General features: G+C 41.3%; 1 protein-coding gene across 1 annotated transcript in view; it reads left to right on the top strand.

The window, feature by feature from the left end:
• Positions 1-8439: 8439 nt before the first annotated feature.
• ERO1B (endoplasmic reticulum oxidoreductase 1 beta) overlaps positions 8440-26333 on the top strand; it is a 64786-nt gene continuing 46892 nt past the window's right edge. Inside the window, exons 1-2 of the mRNA XM_012459899.2 lie at positions 8440-8541; positions 20825-20944. Coding sequence (XP_012315322.1) covers positions 8440-8541; positions 20825-20944 — 222 coding nt within the window. The remainder of the gene's footprint in view (positions 8542-20824; positions 20945-26333) is intronic.

Raw genomic sequence — 26333 nt, 5'->3', positions numbered from 1 at the left:
GAGCAACCACTGAATGGTCTTAAGCTGTTCTTGTGTGGGCTCTTAAACAACATGTAAGATTCATGGAAAATAAACATTGAGTTTCTAAAAAAAAAAAAAGATTATTAGCAAAAGCTTTAAAGTAAATTAACCTTCGAAGAAACTGTTATTTATTTGTAATGAACTAAGAGGAAAGCTTTGAAGAGGAACCTTTAATTTATTTCCTACAGGAACAATGGAAATTATATAAAATAAAACCAGCAAGCAGGTGATTCTGTTAAGGCCAAATGGAATCCAAATCTGAGTCCAGATGTGGACAAGTAAGACAGCATAACACACAGGAGTCAGGATCTTAGCCCATTGAGGCTGCACAATAAAAACTGGACTCTCTGGCAGGTGGGTGGGAAAAGGGGACAGCAAGGCAAAGGAGGCAGAGAAGCAGCGGCAGCGCAAGGCACAAACGACACACCTGACTATAATCCATTTACATGCTCAACTGAACTCACAAAAAAGCAGCTGGATGTAGAGAAACTAATTAGGACTCCCAGTGACTTGGGGTACAGATGGACAGGAGGGAAGAACTTAGTACCAGCATAGAACCACTCACTGACCACCATGACCAGCTGGGCTCTGCAGTCAACCTTTCCCTATCTGCTGTCACAATCTCTATGACCTTGGTCTTTTCTACTGCCTGTGATGTTCATGGTATTTGCTGTCACTGTGACTTACCCTGGACCCTATGTGGAATGGAGTGGATAAGGCGAATGGGTAGCTGTCAGGTGGTCCCAATGTACCTCACAATTCTGTGGTTATGTGAAGGCCTTTTTTTTTTTTTTTTTTTTTTTTTTTTGCATTGTAGAAGTTACAAGGGAGGTGGAAATTATAGAATTATATTTCTAGTTTTTCCAATTATTCAGATTCTTCATCACATCATATATTAACTTCTAGCGTAGTATCATGTTTGTTATATAAAAGATTTTATCTTTATCCAAACTATATCACCATGTAAACTCCTTTAGAAACAGAGTTAATTCTAACTCATTCAAGTTTATCAGCTTTAATGCTCTTAAGTGAAAATACTTGAGAGTGACACAGCTGAGCAAATATTAAAGAAAAACAAGGAATACTTAAGGTAGAATAACTCATAACAAGCCGCAGGCCAGACAATGTCTTTGATTTTTAACAACTTTTAATCCCTATTAATTGTCTAAAACACAAGGGGAAGAAATCCCCTCAGTAAAATTCAGAAATCCAATCACCAAGCAAAAATTCCCCTATAACTAAGTGACAGATGGAAATCCAATTTTAAGAAACTGCCATGGTCAGTTGTTAACACACCATCTACAAACACAGTTGTTTAAACACAACAGATTGCCATTACTCAGCAGGTTCATTAATCACAATTCAGCTTGCTATTAGGAGAGAAAATTACTGGTGTTATTAAATTTCCATCCCATTACCTTGACTTTTATTTAGAGCCATTCATCAACGATTTCCTCCTTCATGAGAAGTCACAAGTTAACCAAGCCATACAGTCATGGAAGGAACACAATATACTTGACGATATCTTGAAAATGTAAATGCTTAGTGCAATTTTGTTAATTCACAAAGTTTCTTCAGTATTAGGGCAATCTATTCAACGTAATTCTCAAGCCTTTGCTTCAGAATCCATTAGCTACAGACATTTCAAGTACTGCCTGAGGCATACTCCTGCAGTAATAGTTTCCAGTAAGGGGCCTCACCAGTCGGGAATCTGTTACTCCCTCAGTCTTTGAGGGACTCCCTCTCATAGTCCCCAAATGCACGTCTGTTTAAAAACTGTAATCCTTTGCTTTAATGGAAGACTGCCAGTTTCATTTGACTGCATTCTCCAGGGATATTCCTTTCTAACAAAGCCACTTCCCAACTCTCCACAGGAAATGTTCAGGGGCCTCCACATTCAGGGTTGGTTCTGAGATATTATCTTCTAAGATAAGTTGAGATAGTAAACAATATTATCTAGTCAATCAACAAGTATTTACTGACCACTGTTCTTAGAAACAGTAGCCACTAAAGAGAATACAGTACAAAAAGATAGAGTCCACTAAAACTTCACACTCTAGATGGGCTATAATACACATACAGGTACACAGAAAAGCTAACTAATACAGAGTGGCAGATGGTTAGTGCTACGTGAATACTGTGTGTAGGAACTCCATAGGACTCCAGTGATTCGCTCTGGACTGCAGAGATGAGATGATTAGCCATCCTTCCACAGAAGAGGGAAACATGGAGCAGGAAGGAGAGAAAGGGAAGCACAGAAATAGAGAGATGAGGGAAATCTTTTCTATTTGAGAGTAAAACAGAGTCAATCTGTAATCAATGTAAATCTGTTTTTGTTTTATTTTTTCTATTCTTCTGGCTTCTCAACATAAATCTGTTTTTGTACACGGTGTCAGTGTAACTATATTTCCAATACAAATAAGGTTAATCTTCATTGAAACACTCTTTGAAGAAGCTTCATCGTCTGGGGTAAATACCCAGGATTTGTCATCTTGCACCAAGAGGGTTTAAGACAGGGACACACATGAGGAGTTTAGGAGCAGAGGTTTAACAGGCAAGAGAAAGAGAAAGGAGAGGGTCAGGTGTGGTGACTCACACCTGTAATCCTAGCACTTTGGGAGGCCGAGGAAGGAGGATCACCTGAGGTCAGGAGTTCAAGCCTAGCCTGGCGAACTTGGTGAAACCCCATCTCTACTAAAAATACAAAAATTAGCCAGGTGTGGTTGTGCATACCTGTAATCCCAGCTGCTTGGGAGGCTGAGGCAGGAGAATCACTTGAGCCCAGGAGGCAGAGGTTACAGTGAGCCGAGATTGTGCCACTGTACTCCAGCCTGGGCAACAGGTTGGTTTATACCTCCAACTCATGAGGTACAGAAATACCTTTAGGCTGAAATTAAATATGTGAGGAGGCAGCTTGAGGCTAAAACTAATAGGCTTTAGTGGCCCAACCAGAAACAAAAACTAAGAACCCAAGACTGTATTCTCTCTCTTGGACACCCCTGCAACCCACTCTCATGATTGATCTAGGCCGAATCAATTATATATTATCATTGCTTACAATGAAGGGGTTTCGGTGATTGACATAGCTAGCCCTGATCCATTTCAGATTAATAAATATAAGGGGCTCATGAATTCTTTCCATCCAAAAATGTGGTCAGTTTTCCTGTACCTCACTTCCAGGTAATTAGGTTCATCTAACCTAGGTAGTGACAGGAAATAATAAATTATATAAGCTACAATAGGCATACTATTGCCTTAGCCTCCCGAGTAGCTGGGATTACAGACATGCACTGCCATGCCCAGCTAATTTTGTATTTTTAGTAGAGACGGCGTTTCTCCATGTTGGTCAGGCTGGTCTGGAAGTCCCCACCTCAGGTGATCCACCCACCTCAGCCTCCCAAAGTGCTGGGATTACAGGCATGAGCCACCATGCCCGGCCCCATCTCCCTTTTTAAGAACAGATTTTGCATATTTTGGTGGACCCTCAGCCAGAGTCTCTTCAGGCTTGGTTTCTTTACTTATACTATCAGTACCCTCGAAACACTCAGTTTCAAAAAGATGGTTATAGGCTGTAACCAAAGGGTCCTTGTTAGCTGTCTTGCCCACATTTAAAATGTTTCCAATAATTTACATTCTGTAAGAAACAAATCTGAATTGTGGTCCTTTAGAAACTTGATAACGTTCTCCTCGGGCAGCTGCTTACTGAACAGCTGCTCCAGGGTTCATGCCTGCAGTGGGACGGCTGCTGCCATCATCCCCCGCTGCCTGTGCCCCACTGAGCCAGCCTGCCGCAGTTCCCACAGATGTCTCGATTAGCATGTGTCAGGACACTGGCTGATGCAGTGAGCTGAGATCGCATCATTGCACTCCAGCCTGGACAACAAGAGCGAAACTCCATCTCAATCAATCAATCAATAAAATAGGGAAATAAACAGCAGTGAACAATATCTCTCCTTTTTGGAAGATGGGAGACGTTGACTGCTGGTATACAGGAACTCTACAAGATGGAACTGTTTTTGATACTAACATTCAAACAAGTTCAGAAAAGAAAAATGCCAAGCCTTTAAGTTTTAAGGTTGGAGTGGGCAAAGTTATCACAGGAGGGGATGGAGCACTCTTGACTGGGTAAAGGAGAAAAGCCTCAACTGAAGAGTGAAGCGGAACAGGCTCATGGAAAGAAAGGGCAGCCTGCTGCCAAACCTCCACTGAATGCAAAGCTGTTTTCTGAAGTGGAATGAGTGGATCCTGATTGAAACAGCAGTGCTTCGGCTCTTCGGACATCAGCAACAATGATAAAACTTGGCCTTGAAGAAACTTATGTAACTAACTAGAGCTTGTTACTATTGGAAGGGAAGAGTCACCTGGACAATTCAGAGTCAAAACTTGTTTAAACTGATCCCAACTTTTGAGAAATGTAATCCCTTATAAATCCCTGAAGTCTAAAATGTTTTACACTACAACTATGTAAAATACTGGTCAAGGAGAACGTTTTCCTTTTACTTAATGCTGTAAACTAAATGACTGAATAAAAACATATCCACTGGGGGGGAGGAGATAATGGAAAGACATCTGTGAGAATTGAATGACTGTGTGACTACAAGTTGAGGTAAAAGAAGTGAATTCGAATGGAGTACTCAGTAAAAACTCAACCTCCTGTAGGAGACATCTGTTGCCTTTGCCTGACCAGCATCCCTTTCCCCTCTATTAAAAATAGAAAGCTGTTTGAAGCCAGCCTGGCCAACATGGTGAAACCCCATCTCTACTAAAAATACAAAAATTAGCTAGGCGTGGTGATACATATCTGTAATTCCAGTTACTCCGGAGGCTGAGGCATGAGAATAGCTTGAATCTGAGCGGCGAAGGTTGCAGTGAGACCATGTCACTGTACTTCAGCCTGGGGGACAGAGTGAGACTCTGTCTCAAAAAAAAAAAAAAGAAAGTAGTGGTTTGTGTAACTATCTCTGGCTCATTTCTTGTCTGTAGGACTGTGAATCAAGGTGCTCACTTTCTACCCCCAAGCTAAACTCTAGAAGGAATGTGAATTTTGACAGGAGGAACACAAGACTAAAAGTGATAGGAATTGATAAGTATAATGGCAATGCCCTAGAAGAGACTGTTCAGTCATTAGTTGTATTCTTTAGAGTCCCTGAATTCTGTCCCGATGGACTTGCCTTTCTAGAGGTGCGTGGTGAAGTCTGCCTCAGTACCATAAGGAATTTAACATGTTTTTCATTTGCTATTAAATTAGTAGTAGGCTGAGGTGGGCGGATCATGAGGTCAGGAATTCAAGAACAGCCTCATCATTTTTAGTAGAAATGGTGAAACCCCGTCTCTACTAAAAGTACAAAAAATTAGCTGGGTATGGTGGTGTGTGCCTGTAATCCCAGCTACTAGGGAGACTGAGGCAGGAGAATCACTTGAACCCAGGAGATGGAGGTTGCAGTAAGCCAAGATCATGCCACTGCACTCCACCCTGGGCGACAGAGCGAGACTCTGTCTCAGAAAAAGAAATTAGCTAGAGCTGATTTTTGTGGCGTACAATCAAAGGGATGTAGTGTATGCACTTTCTTCTGTTTCAACTTCCAACCTCAGTATCAGGGATGGAAAGGTTCTAACTGACCTTCATCCGCAGGAAGCATGGGTGATAGCACATCCTTGGGGCCTCTCACAATGCTGGTTTCAGAGTAGTTGATTTGAGGGAAAGCAGAGGTAAATCAGCCAGAATGAGAGAACAAAGAGGAGGGCTGTCTGTCCACAAAGGAACAATCCCCTCATACCACTCATAATAATGCACACTAAAACAGATCATGACAGACACCACTCTAAGTGAATTTTGGTACACTGATACACCCATATCTCATGATGAACACCTGCTATTTCCAGTTTCACTCACCAAGAAAAATCTCATTTGTCCCTAGAAGTTATGTGTCAGGCTTCTGAGCTGAAAACAAAAGCAAATGAGGAAGTTTGTTGCTGTGACTTTCTGGATTAGGTAACTAAGAGGACAAAAGCTACCTGAGCCCTTTCTGCATTAGAGTTCCTTATCCACTTTGTCTCTCTCTCTTTCTTTTTTTACTCCACCCCTGAACCCACTTTCTTTCTTTGTTCTTTAATAACAAATATTTCAAGCCTCTCAAAGGCCATGAATTCTGCCTTTGATCTCCAGGCACTAGTCCTTAAAGAACCTGAGATTTTATAATAGGAAAATTTATAACCCACTATTTTTAAAAAAGTTTTGCATAACAAAATCCCAGGAAGTATGTGTTATTAACATCAAATACAGCACAGACAAGGACTCTTTTAAAAATTCTACCAGACTTGATCAAATGTTTCTCCTACAAAAGCACATTTATATGAGGGGAAGAAGGGTATGAGCAGACAGGAAGTATAGGTTTGGAAGAGAAAAGAAGACGTGAAAAAGTAGCTGGAAAAATCAAGCAACAATTTTTTTGTTTTTAAGCTAGGGAAGATCTGGACAGTTTGGAGGCAGAAGGGAAAGAGTTGCTAGACAGGAAAAGGACAGGCGGGGCTGGCTTCATGAACATGTGGCCATTGCAGTCACCCACCCCAGGATCCTGCATTTGGTTTAATGCTCTGCTGGTTCTGAAAGGTACAAACACTATGTGGTAGGCTCATTAATGACCCTCTTTTTTTAAAATTTTTTTATTTTTGAGATGGAGTCTCACTCTGTCACACAGGCTGGAGTGTAGTGGCACGATGTTGGCTCACTCCAACCTCTGTCTCCCAGGTTCAAGCAATTCTCCTGCTTCAGCCTCCTGAGTAGCTGGGATTACAGGCACCTGGCACCACACCTGGCTAATTTTTGTGTTTTTAGTAGAGACGGAGGTTTCACCATGTTGGCCAGACTGGTCTCGAATTGCTGACCTCAGATGACCCACTTGCCTCAGTCTCCCAAAGTGCTGGGATTATATGCCTGGCATGACCCTCTATTTATAGATCCTCATCCTAATCTCTGGAACCTGTGAATATGTTATCCTGTAGGCTAAAGGGACTTTGCACATGTGATTAAGGATTTTGAGATAGGATTGTCTGGGTGGGCCCAGTGTAATCACAAGGGTCCTTATACAAGAAAGAAGAGTTAGGGTCACAAAGAGAAGGCATGTGACGAGAGAAGCAGAGGGAGTGAAGATGTGACCATAATGTGAGGTTATGAGGCCATGAATGCAGGTGGCCTCTGGAAGCTGGACAGGGTAAGGAAACACATTGTTCCCTAGAACCTCTAAAAGGAACACAGCCCTACAGGTCCATTTTTGGACTTCTGATCTCCAGAACTATAAGATAATGAGTTTCTTTTGTTGTAAGCAACTAAATGTGATAATTTGTTATAGCATCCATGAGAAACTAATACATGCTACATAAACACAAGGGGAATGTATTAACTCCTTTTGTAGACACCAAAGACATTAATAAAACTAATAGCAGTTACCATTTATTCAGTACTTCCTACGGGGTAGGCACTATACTCAGCTCTTTCTGCATCTAATCTTATGTAGTCCTAGAACAAGACATGAGGTTGGAATTAAGGCCCGATAACTAACTAGAATGTTTTAGAGTTGGGATCTGAGCCCGGTCTGTGTGACTCTTAAGTTTTTCTGTGAGTTTTACCCCATCCCCGTATTTCATCATACACCTTTGGGCTTGTCTTCACGCTTTAGCATGCATTACACTTGCACGTGTCAACCTAGGAGTCGGGCTGGAGCGGGGCAGGAGCTGGCATCTCTATCTAGGGTGCCTGAAGTTAAAAAGGAGACCAAGCCACCTCTTACAAGTCACAGGTGGCTTACATAGGCACCCACGGGAGATAGGAGTCTACTGAAAACTGAATGAGGCAAAGAATACGCTTCAGACCGAAAGCCTAAGATCCTGCACCGTTCGTTCAGGGACCGACGCTGAGAGGTCCCGAGCCTCGTTCCCAGAGAAGAGGACGCCCAGTTTTCTCCGCCCGCACCTCCCGGTGTTTTGGAGGCCCGCGTGGTCCCGTCTCATTGGCCGCAGTGGAGCCTGAGGCCCGGGGGAGGCGGGACGGCCTTCGCAGTTGTAGTTCCCGAATTCCCCGGTTCACCAGCTCCGCCTTCCGGCCGCGGCGCCCAGGCGGCCGCCCGGGACCACAACTCCCACAAGGCCCCGCGCTCGGGGGCGTGGCCGCGGAGTGGAGCGGAGCGGAGCGAGCCGGGGGCGGGGCCGCCCGGGGGATGAAGTCGGGGAGCTCGGCTCTCTTGCCTCACTCGCAGCTGTTGGGCGTCGGGAAGAGCTTCGTTTGCTTCCGCGCCGGCGTGCAGACTTCTGACCCTGGGGTCGCTTGGCCGCCGGGAACCGTCCCCTTGGGTCGTCGCCCGGGTCGCCCGCCGTTCCCCGACCCCGAGGGGCCGGCTGGCCGCAGCGCGGGAAGAGGTCAGCATGAGCAAGGGGGTCCGCCGGGCAGGCGCCGGGCATGGGCCGGCGGCCGCGGTGCAGCTGCTGGTCACCCTGAGCTTCCTCCCGAGCGTCGTCGAGACCCAGGTAAGCCCGAGCGATGGCGGGCCGGGAACCCCCTGCCGAACGCCCACAGCTGCTGCAAACAGGCCGCGGCTGTGGCACGGGGAGGGCCGGGCCGGGCCCGGCCCGAGGTAATTTCTGGCGAGCGGAAAACCCGGGAGTAGGGACCTGACCGTCCAGTGCGGGAAACATCTTGCTAACCGCCCGCGGCCTGGGGGGATGGCGACACTCCGGGTAATGGCAGTCAAAGAGGAAGATGGTGACGGCCCCTTGAGCTGTTTTCGTTTTTTTCTCTTGGATGTTTTAAGCGTCTGGGAGTGTGGCGGGAGATGGGACGGGCACGAACACCTCGGCTGTATGCGAAGGGGGCGCCCAGAGAAACGGTGACGTCCTTCCCTTCAGGAGTCAGCGAGGGAGGGAGACTGAGAGTAGGGGGCACTCTCCGCAGACCCCCGAGGCCCCGCCAGGTGCAGGAGATGGAGAGGGGACAAGATTTCACTCGAACTTTTGGACTACAGCTTTCTGGGCTTTTACCCTCGCTCGAGCATCTTCCCTTGCTCAAGATTGCTTTATTTTTACCCACCTGAGCTGTGTCTGCCAAGTGGCATCGCCAGGTAAGTCCCAGAGGCTGGGGGGTCTGAGTCTGGCCTGGTGGCTCGTGGATGGAGGCTCTGGCTCTACAGGCGGGAGGTGTCGGCTGGTTGTTGATGTGAAGCGATTATTACAGAAGTGTTCTCTGTGTGCTAGAAATCTGAGGGTGAGCTGACCAGATCAGTTCTTCAGAGAGGTGTTTGCGTCTGTTTTATTCAGTAGAATTTGAATTGATTGCCAGGTGCTGCTGCCTGTTTTCTGCACCTGCTGCAAAGTGGCAGCACCGTTAAGAGCTAAAAAATAAAACCAAAGTCTCAGGTGGCCTGATAATGAGGGGAGATGTCATTTGAAGCAATTAATGCTTATCTAAGAAAAAAAACTGAAGGTGACTATAAGTATAACCGTGAAAACATGTTTTTCTGAATTGAGACACTTTTTTCTTGGTTTTATGGTGCCCTGCACTAAATCCCAGGGTGCCCAAATAGTCCATTTGTGTCTGTGTTTTAACCATAAAAATAAAAGGGGCAACTTTTGGTATTGGGGAACATGTTAAAATGCAAATTCTCTGGCCCTGCCTACAGATGTACTGATTGAATGGATCTGGAATGTGTCCCAGATATCAGCATTTTGTTTGTTTATTTAATTAATTTACTTTTGAGACGGAGTCCCGCTCTTGTTTCCCAGGCTGGAGTGCAATGGTGCAATCTTGGCTCACTGCAACCTCTGCCTGCTGGATTCAAGCGATTCCCCTACCTCAGCCGCTGGAGTAGCTGGAATTACAGGCATGCACCACCACTCCTGGCTAATTTTTGTATTTTTAGTAGAGACGGGGTTTCACCATGTTGGCCAGGCTGGTCTCGAACTCCTGACCTCAGGTGATTCACTTGCCTCAGCCTCTCAAAGTGCTGAAATTACAGACGTGAGCCACCTGTGCCTGGCCTGACATCAGCGTTTTAAACAGACATTGCAAGTGCAGTAACAGTAGCAAAGTTATCTTTTGACTACCTCTTGGACCTCACTTGGAAAACTCTGAAATAGAATAGATAGTGGTAATTTGGGCAGATTTACAAAATGTAAATTTTCCAAATTGTCTTTGGCAAATTATTTTCTACTCACTAGTTGTGTTTTTGAGTGAAACTTACAATTAGATATTTTCCTAAAATGAGATTTCTCATTTTCTCTTTTTATGTAGCATATGTTACTTTATGCTTATCTGTCTAGAAACTTCATTTTAGGTTTTCTTCATTTACCACTAATCGTGTAATTAATGTTTTGTAATTTCACCTGTATTTCTTAAATTTTTGTGTAGAGATGGGGATTTACTATATTGTTAAGCTGGTCTTCAACTCCTGGCCTCCAGCTATCCTCTTTCGTTGGCTTCCCAGAGTGCTGGGATTACAGGTGTGAGCCACTGTGCCTGCCTGCACCTGTACTTTTAATTTCATTATATCCAAATGAATATATAGTTCAGCTGTTAAAGATGTGTGACTATTTGAAGTAGCATTGTGCCAAACAGTCTTCAAAGTGAATATATTTTGTTTTTGTTGCCAGCAGTGCTTTTTTTTTTTTTTTGAAACTCAGTCTCGCTCTGTTGCCCAGGCTGGAGTGCAGTGGCACATCTTGGCTCACTGCAACCTCCACCTTGAGGGTTCAAGCAGTTCTCCCTGCCTCAGGCTCCTTGGTAGATGGGATTGCCTGCCACCATGCCCAGCTATTTTTTTGTTTTCAGTGGAGACGGGGTTTTGCTATGTGCCTCGGCCTCCCAGAGTGTTGGGATTATAGGTGTGAGCCATGGCCCCTGGCTGCCAGCAGTACTTTCTACTGTAGTGTTTGATCTTTTTTTTTTTTTTTAAGATGGAGTCTTGCTGTGTTTTGACCAGACTGGTTCAAGTGAGTCTCCTGTCTCAACCTCCTGAGTAGCTGGGACTACAGGTGCCTACCACCATACCTGGCTAATTTTATATTTTTTAGTAGAGTCAGGTTTCCTCATGTTGGCCAGGCTGGTCTTGAACTCCTGACCTCAGGTGATCCACCTGCCTTGGCCTCCCAAAGTGCTGGGATTACAGGTGTGCACCACCACGCCCGGTCTGCTCATCTTTTAGATAGTACTTTAGTCTGTAACATTGTTACATGTATATTATCTCATTTTATTAGATACATCTCTCAGAAGTGGGATCATTGAGGTAATTGAAGTTCAAAGAACTTAAATGTCTTAAACAAATAAGTGACATTAAAGTGGAGCCCTAATGTGGAACCCCTTCTGGTCTATACAGTATATTGGTATCTTCAGTTCTCTGTAGTATAGAAAAGCAGAAGGAAAACAGGAAAATCAAATAGTGGAATTCAGTCAGTTCTTTGACTTCATCCATATGGTAAAAAATTGATAAAGGGAAGGATTAGATTTTTGAAAACTACCTCTGTTCACAAGAAATCAAAGTCATTTAAGGATATACATATTTTGAATGTATCTCCTTCCAAAATAAAAATCAAAAAAATATTTTGGAGCACATAAAATGATATGCATTTGTATATCTCATGCCCCATTTTCTTATAAATGAAATGTAAATATACTTTGCAGTGTGGTAAAGCACTGGAAGTTAAAGGCATAGTGCATTCAAGTGATGTGACAATCTTCCTATGAGAAGTAATTTCATTTATATATATATATATATATATATATATGTTTTTCTAAATGCATTTCTGAGGTGACATGAAATCAAGGAATACACAGAGCCCCTCAACAAATGAAAAGCCAGAAACTTGGAACTCAAATAGTGCTGTACCAGTCCATTACTCTGAGAGCTTCTCCTAAACCCTGAAGATCTTAAGCTACTTTAACAATTGCATGGAGTGGAGTGGGCAAGAAATAACCCCGTGTCTGCCCAGTGAGAGGAAACTAACAGGAGGCTCCACCATAATTCATTTCTCATTTACCCTTATATTGAGGATGTAGCTGTTTGGAGCCTGGACTTCAAACAGCTACATCCTCAATATAAGGGTAAATGAGAGACGAAACCCATTCTAAGTAAGGGGAATGTAAAGAAACTTGCTAGGATTAGGGGAAGAAACTTTGAGAATTTGTAACCATGAGCCAGCCCTCACACAGGTTTGCAAGCCAAATATATATGCAGGTAAAATTTATAGCAGTCCCAGATTTGTATGTCCCAAGTTACCAATAAAAGCAAATACCCATCCCCTCTTGAGGAATTTATTTTCAACTCAGACCTTGAAAAATCATTGAAGATAAAGTGCCAAGAATAATAAGCAGCAGTAAAATACCACAAAACACACAAACAGGGCATCATGAATCAGATATTAGACACAGACAACAGAAACAACAAATAATGATCTTAGGTTCTGAAATTATCAGATAGATAATTGAATATCACTATGTTTAATGTGTTCAAATAAAAAAGAAACGAAGTATAAAAAAAGGATTTTAAAGAATGGCTAAAAAGGTTTAAAAAATAATGAAGTAGTTCTAGAGCTGAAATTAAAAACTCGATGGATTAAAAAGCTGATCATATCCAGCTGGAGAAATGATTATTGAATTAGACAATCATTTCATGTCTTTTTTTCTTTCTCAATCACCCATTACCTCCTCATCAGTCCTTACTCTCAGCTTCAAACCTTACTAAAGTTGGAGAAATTGGAAGAGAAATTCCATAGCGTAATCCACATCTATCCATTTACTAGTCTTTGTACCCACATATTTTGACTTCCTATTGGTTACCATTGATGAACTGTGTGCTTTTTATCAAAGACAGTCCCTCTATTTGCATATTAGGTCTCATTCCTTCTTTCCCACTCACGGACATGGCTCCAGCAGTCTTCTCTTTCTTTCCTGGATTGTCTGTTTTTCCTTCTCAAATGGAATATTACTGTCATCATGTATTAGTCCATTTTTTTTTGTTTTTTGGAGCAGTCTTGCTCTATTGTCCAGGTTGTAGAGCAGTGGCTCGATCTCGGCTCACTGCAACCTCTGACTCCCAGGTTCAAGCAATCCTTATGCTGCAGCCTCCTGAGTAGCTCAGATTACAGGTGCCCACCACAACGCCTGGCTAATTTTTGTGTTTTTAGTAGAGGAGAGGTTTTGCCATATTGGCCAGGCTAGTCTCAAATTTCTGACTTCAAGTGATCCACCTGCTTCGGCCTCCCAAAGTGCTGTGATTACAGGTGTGAGCCACTGTGCCTGGGTTAGTCCATTCTTGTATTGCTGTAAAGAACTCCTTGAGACTGGGTAATTTTTAAAGAAAAGAGGTTTAATTGACTCAGTTCCATGGGCTGTACAGGAAGCATGGCTGAGGAGGCCTCAGGAAACTTACAATCAGTGGGAAGTGGTGCATACTTTTAAACAACCAGATCTCATGAGGACTCACAGCAAGGGGGAAATCCGCCCCCATGATTCAAACACCTCCCACCAGGCCCCTCTCCAACACTGGGGATTACAATTTGACATGAAATTGGGTGGGGAAACAAAGCCAGATTATATATCATAAAACATACTGCTAATTCTACTAAAGCTATCTTTTGATCCACACATTCCTTCTGCCTTCGCCTATTTTTTCTGTTCCCTCTAGAAAAATTCCAGAGTTAGATTTAATTTATTCTTCCTATTCTGGTTATTCTATTCTTTCTTCAGCCCATTTTATCAGACTTTTGCTCCTACCACACCTCTGAAACTGCTTTTGGCAAGGTCACCAATGTCCTCCTTGTTGCTAAGGCCAATGGTTTGTTCTTAAACCTCAGCTTTACCTATTGGTGGCATTTTTTCACAACTCATCACTCACCTTAAAATACTTTTTTATTCTGACATCCAGGATTCTAAACTTTTCTGATTGTCTTCCTGTCTAGTGGACCAGTCTGCCTTAGCATTCTTTGTTCATCCTCTGCCCTTGACCGCTAATCATTTGAACCTCAGGGTTCAAATCTTGTACTCTTTCTTCTCCTTATCTTAGTCATCTCATCTGGTCTCTCAGCTTTAAATTCCAATTGTACAGGTGACTCTCAGTATTAGTCTCTAAGACTAGAATTCTCAGCTCTAGATCTATGAATTCTCAGCTCTAGATCTATATGTCCAACTTTTTTTAACATCTCCACTTTGATGATTAATAGGTATGTCAAACTTGATATAGAAACCACATTTCTGATCTTTTCTCCCTAATCTGCTTTTTCTCCCCCTTATACATAAGCTTCAGCCAAATTGGCCTCCCTTTTGTTCTTAACTATGGCAGATACGTTCTTGCCTCAAAGTCTTTGTACTGTTTCTTTTTCTTTTTTTTCTTTTTTTTTTTTGAGATGGAGACTCACTCTGTGGAGTGCAATGGTGCGATCTTGGCTCACTGCAACTTCCGTCTCCCAGGGTTAAATGATTCTCCTGCCTCAGCCTCCTGAGTAGCTGGGATTATAGGCACCCATCACCACGCCCAGCTAATTGTTGTATTTTTAGTAAAGAGGGGGGTTTCACCATGTTGGCCAGGCTGGTCTCGAACTCCTGACCTTGTGATCCACCCGTCTGAGCATCCCAAGGTGCTGGGATTACAGGCGTGAGCCACCATGTTCGGCTGTACGTTTCTTCTACCTAGCACACTCTTTTCTTGTGTATTCATATGATTTACTCTATTAGATTTCTGCTAAAGTGTCACTTTATCTGACATATCTTTTATCTTAAATGTCCCTTTCTCTGACCATACAAATTTTAAAGAGAAACCTTATATTCTCACCAAATTTCTGTCACCCTTTGCTTAAAACTCCCCAATGGCTTCCTGTCTCACATGGTGTAGTCCAAAAATATATTTGGTCTTTATTTCTGATTCATGACACAGAGCCCTTTAAAACACTTGGAATATCTTGAGACATAGCAGTACCTTTTGTTACTCATAATGAGGCCCTTTCAATCACACTTGTGTTTTATAGTAATGAAATGACTTAAGATGGGGACCTTCCATAGCCTCAGGATGGGGCTGGTCACCAGAAAGACCCAAGTGATTAGAAAGTTGGAAGTTTTAGCCCCACCCACCAACCTCCAGGAAGGGGAGAGGTGGGTGCTGGAGATTTAGCTCTGTGAGAACTCTTGAACAACTAGATTTGATGAGCTTCTGGGTCGAGGAACACATTGAGTTATTGGGAGGGTGGCATGTTGGGAGAGGGCATGGAGGCTCTGTACATCCCTCTCCCTTAGTAGCTTGCCCAATGCATCTCTTTCATTTGATTGTTACTGAGTTGTATCCTTTATAATGATTGGTAACTGTAAGTAAAGTGTCTTTCTGAGTTCTGCGAGCCATTCTGGCAAATTATCAAAACTGCAGTGGAAGTGCTAGGAACCCTCAATTGATAGCCAGTCAAAAGAACAAGTGGCTCAGAACCTGAGATTTGTGTCAACAGTGGGGGACATCTTGTGGGACTCAGCCCTTCATTTATAGGTCTGCACTAATGGTGGAGAGTGTCAGAACTGAATTGTTGGACACCACCCGGTTGGTCTCAGAGTTGGAGAATTAGTTGGTGTGAGAAAATAACCCAGATTCAGTAAAAGGTAAAATCTTATGGTGGTCTAATTCTCATTCTTGCCTATTGCATAGTCCTCCTTATTCCTCAAAAACACTGGGCAAGCTTACTACATTAGGATCTTTGCACTGACTCCCGATGCCTGGAATGCTGTCCCCTCAGATATCTGCATGTCTTGCTCCTTGCTCCTTTTTCTCCTTCAAGGTTTGCCAAATTTTATTGTACACCCTCTGTAACTATCCCATTTTAAATGGTCAGCAGCCCCAATTCTGCAGTCTATTTCCAGTCCCTAGTTTTCTGGTTCTATATCACTTTATTACCATCTGACATTCTATACTTTGCTCATTCATTTTGCATTCCCTTCTCCCTGTGAAAAACTCCTTGAGGGCAGAGATTTTTGTCTTTTTTTTTCCTTCTAATTTTATATTCCCAGCACTTAGAGTAGTGCAGTTCTTATGTTGGGCCTCAGTAAAATAGGCTGACTTAATAAGTGAATGGAAGATAGATGCAAATAAATTATTCAGAATGAAATCTAGAGAGACAATGGGATAATCAATATTAAAGAGAACTTAAGATACCTGGAGAATAGAGTGAGGATGTCTAATACATCTAATTGGAGTTCTGGAAGAATATAATAGAATAGGGAGGAAGCAGTATTGATTTCTGCAGATATGAAGTAGATAACCAAATAGAAGAGTGAATAAAAGATATAAATAGACATTTAACACAAGCAGAAATACAAATGTCTTGTGAAACATTTGAACATTGTACTTTATTATTACAAGAAAAAATAACATTTCATGCTAACTAGATTGGCAAAAATTAAAGCATAAATTAATATTAAATATGGGTGAGAATGTGGGCTGGCACAGTGGCTCACACCTGTAATCCCAGCACTTTGGGAGGCCAAGGCAGGCAGATCACTGGAGGCCAGGAGTTTTGAGACCAGCCTGGCCAACTGGTGAAACCCTGTTTCTGCTAAAAATACAAAAATTAGCTGGGCATGGTGGCATAGGTCTGTAGTCCCAGCTACGCAGGAATCTGAGGTGTTAGAATCACTTGAACCCAGGAAGCGGAGGTTGTAGTGAGCCAACATTGTGCCCCTGCACTCTTGTCTGGGCAACAGAGTAAGACTCTGTCTCAAAAAAAAAAAAAAAAAAAAAATTCTTGAGGATATGGCTCAACAGTAACTCCCATTTAAATTGGTACAACTGTTTTGGAAATCATTTTGCCATTTCCTGGAAAAGCTGAACATACACTTACAGCAGTTCCACTCCTAAGCATATAACCTGGAGAAACTCTTTTTTTTTCTTTTGAGACAAAGTCTCACTCTTTTGCCCAGGCTGGAGTGCAGTGGTGTGATTTTTGGCTCACTGCAACCTTGACCTCCTGGGCTCCTCCCACCTCAGCCTCTTAAGTAGCTGGGACTACAGATGCGCACCACCAGGCCTGCCTAATTTTTGTACTTTTGTAGAGACAAAGTTTTGCCGTGTTGCCCAGGCTGGTCTCAGTTCTCCTGTGTCCACCTCCCAAAGTGCTAGGATTACAGGTGTGAGTCACTGTGCCTAGCCTAACCTGGAGAAACTCTTGTGTGTGTTTTTATACCAGGATATGTAAGCAAAAATGTTTGTGTGGTAATGTTCTTTAGCCAAATCTGAAAACAATCTAAATATGGGTTGTGGTAATTTTCTATTGCTGTTGTGACAAACTGCCACAAATGTAATGACTTGAAACAACATAAATGTATTTATTGTGTTGTAGTTCTGGGGGCCAGAATTCTGAAAATGGGATTGACAGGGTTAAAATCAAGGTGTCAGCAAGGTCGCATTTCCTTCTGGAGGCGCCTTTTCAAGCTTGTAGATGTTTCCATGATTTTGGGCTTATGACCTCTTTATTCCTTCCTCTTCAAAGCCCAGCAGAATAGCATCTTCCAGTCTCTCTCTGACTCTGACACTCCCATCTTCCTCTCTCATAAGGAATTTTGTAACTACACTCATCTCACCTGAATAATCCAGTATAGTTTTCCCATCTCAAGAGCCTTAACTTGATCACATCTTTCAAGTCCCCTTTGCCATGCAAAAATAATATATTTGCATATTTCAGGAATTAGAGACATCTTGGGGGTGGGTATTCTTCCTACTATATACATCAAGAGTAGAATGAATAAATTATGACATTCTAATAAAATGTAACACTTGCAACAGGGAAAATGAATGAGGTACTACAAACCCTCATCATCATAGATAGATGCCATTATAAAGTGTTAGCAAAAGCAGATTACAGAAAAATTCACGCATTAGATTCCATTAATATTAAAGTTCAAAAATGGGAAAAAACCTCAAGCATATTGTTTAGGGATGCATTACCAGAAAAAGAAAAACCGATAAGAAAAACAGGATTTATTTCTACCATTAGGGAGAAGGAGGTAGATGTGATTAAGGAGGACCTTAAAGGATACTGGTAGTATTATTTTTTCTAAGATTCAGGGGGCACATGTGCAGGTTTGTTACATGGATGTAGGCGGTTTTTCAGCTCTTGTTTCCCTTTCTCCTGCTCACCTTTTGGGATCCCCAGTGTTTGTTTTTTCATCTTTATGTTCATGTATATTCATTGTTAGCTGCCACTTATAAATGAGAACACACAATGTTTGATTTTCTGTTTTTGTATTAATTCACTTAGGATAATGGCCTCCAGCTGCACCCATGTTGCTGCAAAGGACATGATTTCATTCTTTTTTATGGCTACCTAGTATTCCATGGTGTACATGGACCACATTTTCTTTATTCCATCCACTGTTGATGGGCACTTGACTACGTGATAATTACATGACCTTGCTACTGTGAATAGTGCTTCCATAAACGTTCAAGTGCAGGTGTCTTTGATATAATGATTTCCTTGGGTAAATAGTGGGATTGCTGGGTCAAATGATGGTTCTGCTTTTAGTTCTTTGACAAATCTCCATATTGTTTTTCAAAGGGGTTGAATTAATTTACATTCCCCCTAACAGTGTGTAAGCATTCCCTTTTTTCCACATCCTTGCCAAGATCTGTTTTTTGTTTTACTTATTAATAATACTGTATTTAAAAAGTTTTTGGTGATGCACAGGTTTCTGCATCAGGAGTCTTTAAAGGTTACAAATATGTACATGGCAACTTTGTATACCTTAACCCATCCCTTACCACAATTAAAATGTTTTAAAGAAGTAAAATATGGTACTTTATAACCTGCAAGTCAGCAATTTAAGAAAAATTTATAAGAACAATCCCTAGATAAAATATTTTTAAAACCTGGAAAGCTTTTTGGTTTGTATTTTTTTTCCTATTGTTATTTAGGGGCTAGCATTTGAAGTCTTTACAAATATATTTCATGCTGGAGGAAAAAAAAGAAAAAATTAGAATTTGAAGTCTTGTAGATAGTGAGAGCAACGGAATGAAATTTGTGAGTTAGTGACCTAGTGAGTGGGACAGAAAAGTATATTTAACTCTAGAGCCAGAATTCTTGATAATGATCACTTATCTCAAGATAATGTAGCCCTAACTCTGTCGAAGGGAGTTTGAAGACACATTTATAGTCCTTGGGAGAGAGAATGAGAATGAAACAACTTGCAAGGACTGGTTTCCATTTTCTGATACTTGCATATATTCCTCCTGTGGACCACATAAATAACCTTTAACAGGCTGAGCCCATTTTTTGTTTTTTTTTGAAAATTTTAGTTATAAGTTCATATGCAGTTGCAAGAAATAACACAGAGAAATCCCATATACTCTTTATCCCAATGGTAACATCTTGTAAACATGTAGCACAGTGTTGTAACTAGGATATTGACAGTGATAGAATCTACTGATCCTATTCAGAGTCTCTGAGTATTACTTGTTTTGTTTGTACGTGTATGTATTAGTTCCATACAGTTTTATCACACATCCAGGTTCATGTATTCACCATCACAGTCAAAATACTGAACAGTTTCATCATCACAAATATTCCTCCTGTTGCCCTTTTATAACCACACTATTTCCTTCCTACCCTACCTACTCCACCTTCCATCTCCTACCCCAGTCCCTAATCCCTGGAAACCAATAATATGCTTTCCATTTCTATTTTTTTTTTTTTTTATTTAAAAAGTGTTCTGTAAATGGAATTATACAGTATGTAACCTTTTGGCTTGGCTTTTTCATTCAGAATAATTCCTGGAAGATAAATCCAGGTCGTGCATATCAGCCAGTGAGTTCCATTTTTAAATTAGCTGAAGAATGTTTTATGGAATTTTGGGACTCTAAATTCACTTTGTAAATACCAATTTCCTTCTTGGATTAGTGGATAAGATAATAGATTTTAAAGTCTGATAGAATGGGAATAAGTTCCATTTCTCCTTTGGAAAAATTACTTTAAGGCTGCTAAACCTTTCTTTTCTTTTTTTTTTTTTTTTGAGACAAAGTCTCCCTCTGTTGCCCAGGCTGGAGTACAATAGTGCGATCTTGGCTTACTGCAACCTCTGCCTCCCAGGTTCAAGCAATTCTCCTGCATCAGCCTCCTGAGTAGCTGGGATTACAGGCACGCACCACCATGTCTGGCTAATTTTTGTTATTTTAGTAGAGACAGGGTTTCACCATGTTGGTCAGGCTGGTCTCGAACTCCTCAGGTGATCCACCCACCTCAGACTCCCAAAGTGCTGGAATTACAGGCATGAGCCACCGCACCCAGCCAAGGCTGCTAAACCTTAATTTTCTTATTTGTAATATGAAGGTAATAATACCTCATTCATGGAATACTTTTGAAGAGTAAATAAGGTAACATAAAGCTCTTAATACTGTGTCTATCACATAAGTGTTCCGTAAATGTCAACCTGAAGGAAAGAGATGAAAGAGATGGTAGTAACAGCAATGTTACTACCGTCTGTAACTTCTAGGTTAGTTTGGGAAGATAGTGCTTTCATATTGCAATGGCTACTTGGATTTCATATACATTTGGGTAGAGGAAGGAGAATTCAGTACTCTTCAAGCACTTAAAAAAAAATGTTCTTTCGAATGGGTATAGCTAATCTTTCTCTGTTTTTCATTTTACTGACCACAGTAAAAAGTAAGTTGATTGCATTAATGTTGTATCTTAAGCAAATACCAGCTAACGTGAATGAATAAATTATATTTTTATATAATAGTGTAGATTTGTTAAGGTTGAAACATCAGTAATTTAGATATTTTAAATTAAATTCTAGGTCACTGGAGTTCTGGATGATTGCTTGTGTGATATTGACAGCATCGATAACTTCAATACCTACAAAATCTTCCCCAAAATAAAAAAATTGCAAGAGCGAGACTATTTTCGTTATTACAAGGTAAGGTTGTAATTTTTTATTCTATTGATATCAAAGGTTTCTGTATAGCCATCTGCAAATGTGACCTTTATGATCCTTTTGAAAACCCATTTCAGTTCCTCTCAGCACCCTGTGTCTATCTTTCATCATTTGAATTTATTCTGTATTACTGCAGTGAAAAGCTGTTGATCTTTTTAAACAATACGAATCTTAGTCCCCTTCCTTTGTTTGCGGAGTTTCTCATTTTTCAGTTTTGGTTTTGAGGCAGAGATTCCTCTCTCTACAGAAGCTGAAAATGCCACAGACTTACTCTGTCAGCCTCCTTTATAACATAGCTCTGCCGTCTGGACACGCCTACTCAGCCTTTGAGTCGTGCTGATGGCAGGGTGCTAGCATTGTTAGCAGTACAAAGTACTGCAGCAGCACCTTTGTTGGACCTCTTTCTGAGAGGGCTGGCAAAACAGGCTGAGGCTTCAAGTAGACCACTACACATAGTAATGCTCCAGAATTGGTTCTTAAATCTAGTAATAGTCTACTGTAGACCTTTTCAAAATAACCAGTGATAGTTTAAAGATAGCAGCAATCTTTAAATATGGCAGTAGGGCAATATTCAAAAGAACAGTGTTTGACATTTTAGAACAACATTTTGTTTTTTATTATTCTACTGTTTTTGAGACAAGAGTCTCTCTTTGTCACCCAGGCTGGAGTGCAGTGGCACGATCTCAGCTCACTGCAACCTCCGCCTCCTGGGTTGAAGTGACTCGTATGCCTCAGCCTTCTGAGTAGCTGGGATTATAGGCACCCACCACCACACCCAGCTAGTTTTTGTATTTTTAATAGAGATGGGGTTTTGCCATGTTGGCCAGGCTGGTTTTGAACTCCTGACCTCAGATGTATCCACTTGCCTCGGCCTCCCAAAGTGCTAGGATTACAGGCATAAGCCACTGCACTTGGCCTAAATATATGTATTTTATTATTTAATTTATATATATATATATGTTTTTGTTTTAGAGATAGGGTCTTGCTGTGTTTGCCAAGACTGATCTTGAATTCCTGGTCTCAACTGATCTATACAAATAAATACATATTTTGTTTTTGTTTTCTAGGTTTAGGTCAGCTAAATTAAATATTTTTGAGGATAAAAAAATTTTAGTATCTTGTGCAGAAAGATAACAAATAAGAGAATTAAAGATTTGGGAACACATCCCTCTTTCCTGTCAGCACCAGGAATATCCAAAAAAGGTGATGAATGTTTCTTCTCTATACAAAATCCTTTAGGAATGCATATTTCATGAATTTATTTCAAAGAGTAATCTATACCTAAATAAACTATTGAGTGTCTATTATTCTAGGCATTTTACATACAAATAAGACTGGTGCTGCTTTAAATTTCCACCACTAAATTTATAAATCTAAATGCATTTGTAGCTGCTTTCTCTTCTTTTCTACCATTACATTGAACTATATGATATTTTTACTTTTATGTTTCAAAAATGGTTGAATATGCCAGTTTCATATGGCTCAATGTAATACAATGGAGGAAGTGTTTCTTGCATCAAAGACCATCTCTTCACAAGAGGTCCAGTTCACATCTCTACATAATGTCATGTCCCTCAGTCTTTCACTCCTTCACTCTGGGATTGTGGCTTCTGTTTCTTTATCCCTAGCAGGCTTGGTCCGTAGAAGTACTCAAATATTTGAATGTTTGAATGAGTATCTCATTTAATCTTCACACTACAATATTCTCAGTATTAGGAACATTTTTCAAACGAAAAAGTCATAGTTTAGGTATCCCAGATAGGGTATTTTTGTTGGCTAACAAAACAGAAGTTTTATTAAGAAAAGATACGGAGTAGCTAACAAAATTGAAAGATAAGATGAGGAAGCTTGCTTCAGAAAAGATAAAACTAAAGCTGGAACTAATGACCATTCTCTTTAAGGAATCACTGGAATTTTGTATCAAATTAACTATTTTTCTATATTTTGCAAACTTTATGCCAAGAGTTATATTTCTGTCCAGGTAGGGTCAGAATATGTGACCCCTGGACCAAAAGAAGGAAGGACATCTTGGTTGACAGTCTCATTTGCATGAATAAAAGTGGAGTATTGTTTCCCAAAGGGAAATTAGGGACTATTACAAAAGAAGGAAGGGGTGCAAGTGCAGTTTTTTTTACATGGATATATTGCCTAGTGGTGAAGCCTGGGCTTTTAATGGAACCATCACCCAAATAATGTGCATTGATTGTATCCCTTATGTAATTTCTCATCCCTTACTCCCCTCCCACCTTTTCTTTTTTTTTATTTTTCAGACAGAGTCTCACTTTGTCACCGAAGCTGGAGTGCTGTGGCATGATCTTGGCTCACTGCAATCTCTGCCTCTTGGGTTCAAGCGATTCTCCTGCCTCAGGCCTCCCAAGTAGCTGGGACTACAAGTGTGTGCCACCATGCCTGGCTAAATTTTGTATTATGGTAGAGACGGGGTTTCACCATGTTGGCCAGGCTGGTCTTGAACTCCTGGACTTAAGTGAGCCACCTGCCTCAGCCTCCCGAAGTGCCGGGATTACAGGCAGAACTGCACTCCAGCCTGGGTGACAGAGCGAGACTTCATCTCAAACAAAACAAAAGAAAAAACAGAACTTTTAATTTTTTTTCCTGGAGCTAGACAAGTTGTCACAGGTTAGGTTCTCTGGGAAGCATACTCTGAGACAGTGATAAGTGTACAAGAGCTTAATTAGAGACTACTCTTAGGACCAACAGTTTGGGGAAGGCAATAAATCAGGATTGGACAAAGGGAGAAGTCAAGCTGTGCAGCCTCAGTGGAAACCTCAGGTAAGCCTGTGGGGAATTCTTAAGATGGAATAAGCCTTCAGAGTTAGTTGTCCCCATTTGGGGTGAGAGGTCTAGACCTTTATATCCATACATCAGTTGGTCATTGGATGAAGGCCAATAGGAAATAGGGATCCAATCTTGGGTAAAGTGGCTTTTAACTGAGGTTGTCTACCTGCAACATTTCCACAGCTGGGCTAATTATAACCCGTTTATTCTTGAAGTGCGATCTGAGTAACATGTTATGGTATCTACAGTCTACTCCTTGCACTATGTATTTCTGTTGCTGAATTAAAAATTAGCTTTAAATTTAGTGGCTTAAAACAGCAGGGCCAGGCACGGTAGCTCACTCCTAATCCCAGCACTTTGGGAGGCCAAGGCGGGTGTATCACCTGAAGTCAGGAGTTCAAGACCAGCCTGGCCAACATGGTGAAATCCTGTCTCTACTAAAAATACGAAAATTAGCGGGGTATGGTGGCGCATGCCTATAATCCCAGCTTTGGGAGGCTGAGGCAGAATCGCTTGAACCTTGGAGATGGAGGTTGCAGTGAGCCGAGATCACACCACTGCATTCCAGCCTAGGTGACAGAGCGAGACTCAAAGGGCAATGGCAATGATCCAGGAGAGAAAAGGGGTGGGGGGGAGGTGGCTTGGACCATGGCTGTAACAATGGAAGTCATAAAGTGTTGAATTCCGAGTATTTTATTTTTTAAATAATTATTTATTTTTAATTAATATGTAATTGTATAGATTTTGAGGATATAATGTGACATTTTGATCTATGTTTAAATTGTAGAGTCACTCTACATTAACATATTTATCATCTCACGACTTATTTTTGGTGATATGTTAAAAATCTTTTAGCAGTTTTAAATATAAAACAATATTATTAACTGTGATCACCATGCAGTACATTAGATCACTGAAACTTATTCCTCCAGTCTGAAGACTTTATACTCAGATCAACATCTTCTCTTTCTTGACATCGCACCTTCTCCCTACCAGCTTCTGTTAACCACTTTTCTACTGTTTCTGTGAAATAGATTTTTTAAATTCCACATATAAGTGAAATCGTATAGTATTTGTCTTTCTGTGCCTAGCTGATTTCACTTTGCATCATGTCCTCCAGTTCCATTCATGTTGTTGCAAATGACAGAATTTCCTTCTTTCTTTCTTTCTTTCTTTTTTTTTTTTTTTTTTTTTGAGATGAAGTCTTGCTGTGTTGCCCAGGCTAGAGTGCAGTGGAGTGATCTTGGCTCACTGCAGCCTCTACCTCCTAGGTTCAAGTGATTCTCCCACCTCAGCCTCCCGAGTAGCTGGGACTACAGGCTTCTATCACCACACCTGGCTAATTTATATATATCTATATATATATTTTTTTTTTTTTTTTTTGAGACGGAGTTTCGCTCTTGTTACCCAGGCTGGAGTGCAATGGCGCGATCTCGGCTCACTGCAACCCCTGCCTCCTGGGTTCAGGCAATTCTCCTGCCTCAGCCTCCTGAGTAGCTGGGATTACAGGCACGCGCCACCATGCCCAGCTAATTTTTTGTATTTTTAGTAGAGACGGGGTTTCACCATTTTGACCAGGATGGTCTCGATCTCTTGACCTCGTGATCCACCCGCCTCAGCCTCCCAAAGTGCTGGGATTACAGGCTTGAGCCACCGCGCCCGGCAAATTTTTATATTTTTAATAGAGATGAGGTTTTGCCGTGTTGGCCAGGCTGGTCTCTAACTCCTGACCTCAGGTGATCCACCTACTTCGGCCTCCCAAAGTGCTGGGATTACAGGTGTGAGCCACTGCATCCGACTGAATTCCCTTCTTTTTAAAGGGAACATTCTGTTATGTATATATATCACATTTTCTTTATCCATTCATCTGCTGATGGACCCTTAGGTTGCTTCCATATCTTAGCTATTGTGCTGAAATGAACGTGGGAATGCAGATATCTTTTAAACACACTGATTTCAATTCCTTTAAATTCCCAGAAGGATTTGCTGGCTCATGTGGTAATTCTCTTTTTTTAGTTTTTTTTAGAGACCACCATAGTTTTTTTTCTAAAATGTCTGTACTAATTTATATTCCCATCAATAATTTACAAGGGTTCCTTTTTCTCCACATCCTTGTCAACATTTGTTATCATTCATCTTTTTGATAGTAGCCATTCTAACAGGTGTGAGGTGATATCTCACCATGGTTTAAATTTATGTCTCCCTAATGATTAGAAATGTTGAGTATTTTTTCATATATCCATAGGCAATTCTCATCTCATCTTTTGTGAAATGTCAGTTCAGATCCTTTCCCCTTTTCAAGTTACTTGTGTTCTCCCTATTGAGTTGTTTGAGTTCCTTATGCATTTTGGATATTAGTCCCTTATCAGATGTATGGTTTGCAAATACTCTCTCACAATCCATGGGGTGTCTCTTTACTCTTTTGATTGTTCCCTTTGCTGTGCAGAAGTGTTTCATTTTGATGTAATCCCATTTGTCTGTTTTTTGCTTTTCCTGCCTATGCTTTTGGAGTCCTATCCCAGAAATCATTGCTCAGACATGGCAATGCTGAGGAGCTCTCCCACTATATTTTCTG

Source organism: Aotus nancymaae, unplaced genomic scaffold, assembly GCF_030222135.1.
Source record: "Aotus nancymaae isolate 86718 unplaced genomic scaffold, 86718_ANA_hifiasm-v0.15.2.pri h1tg000032l_0, whole genome shotgun sequence".
NCBI lineage: Eukaryota > Metazoa > Chordata > Mammalia > Primates > Aotidae > Aotus > Aotus nancymaae.
Note: the sequence above shows the minus strand (reverse complement) of the source record. Positions and strands in the feature narration are given on the sequence as shown.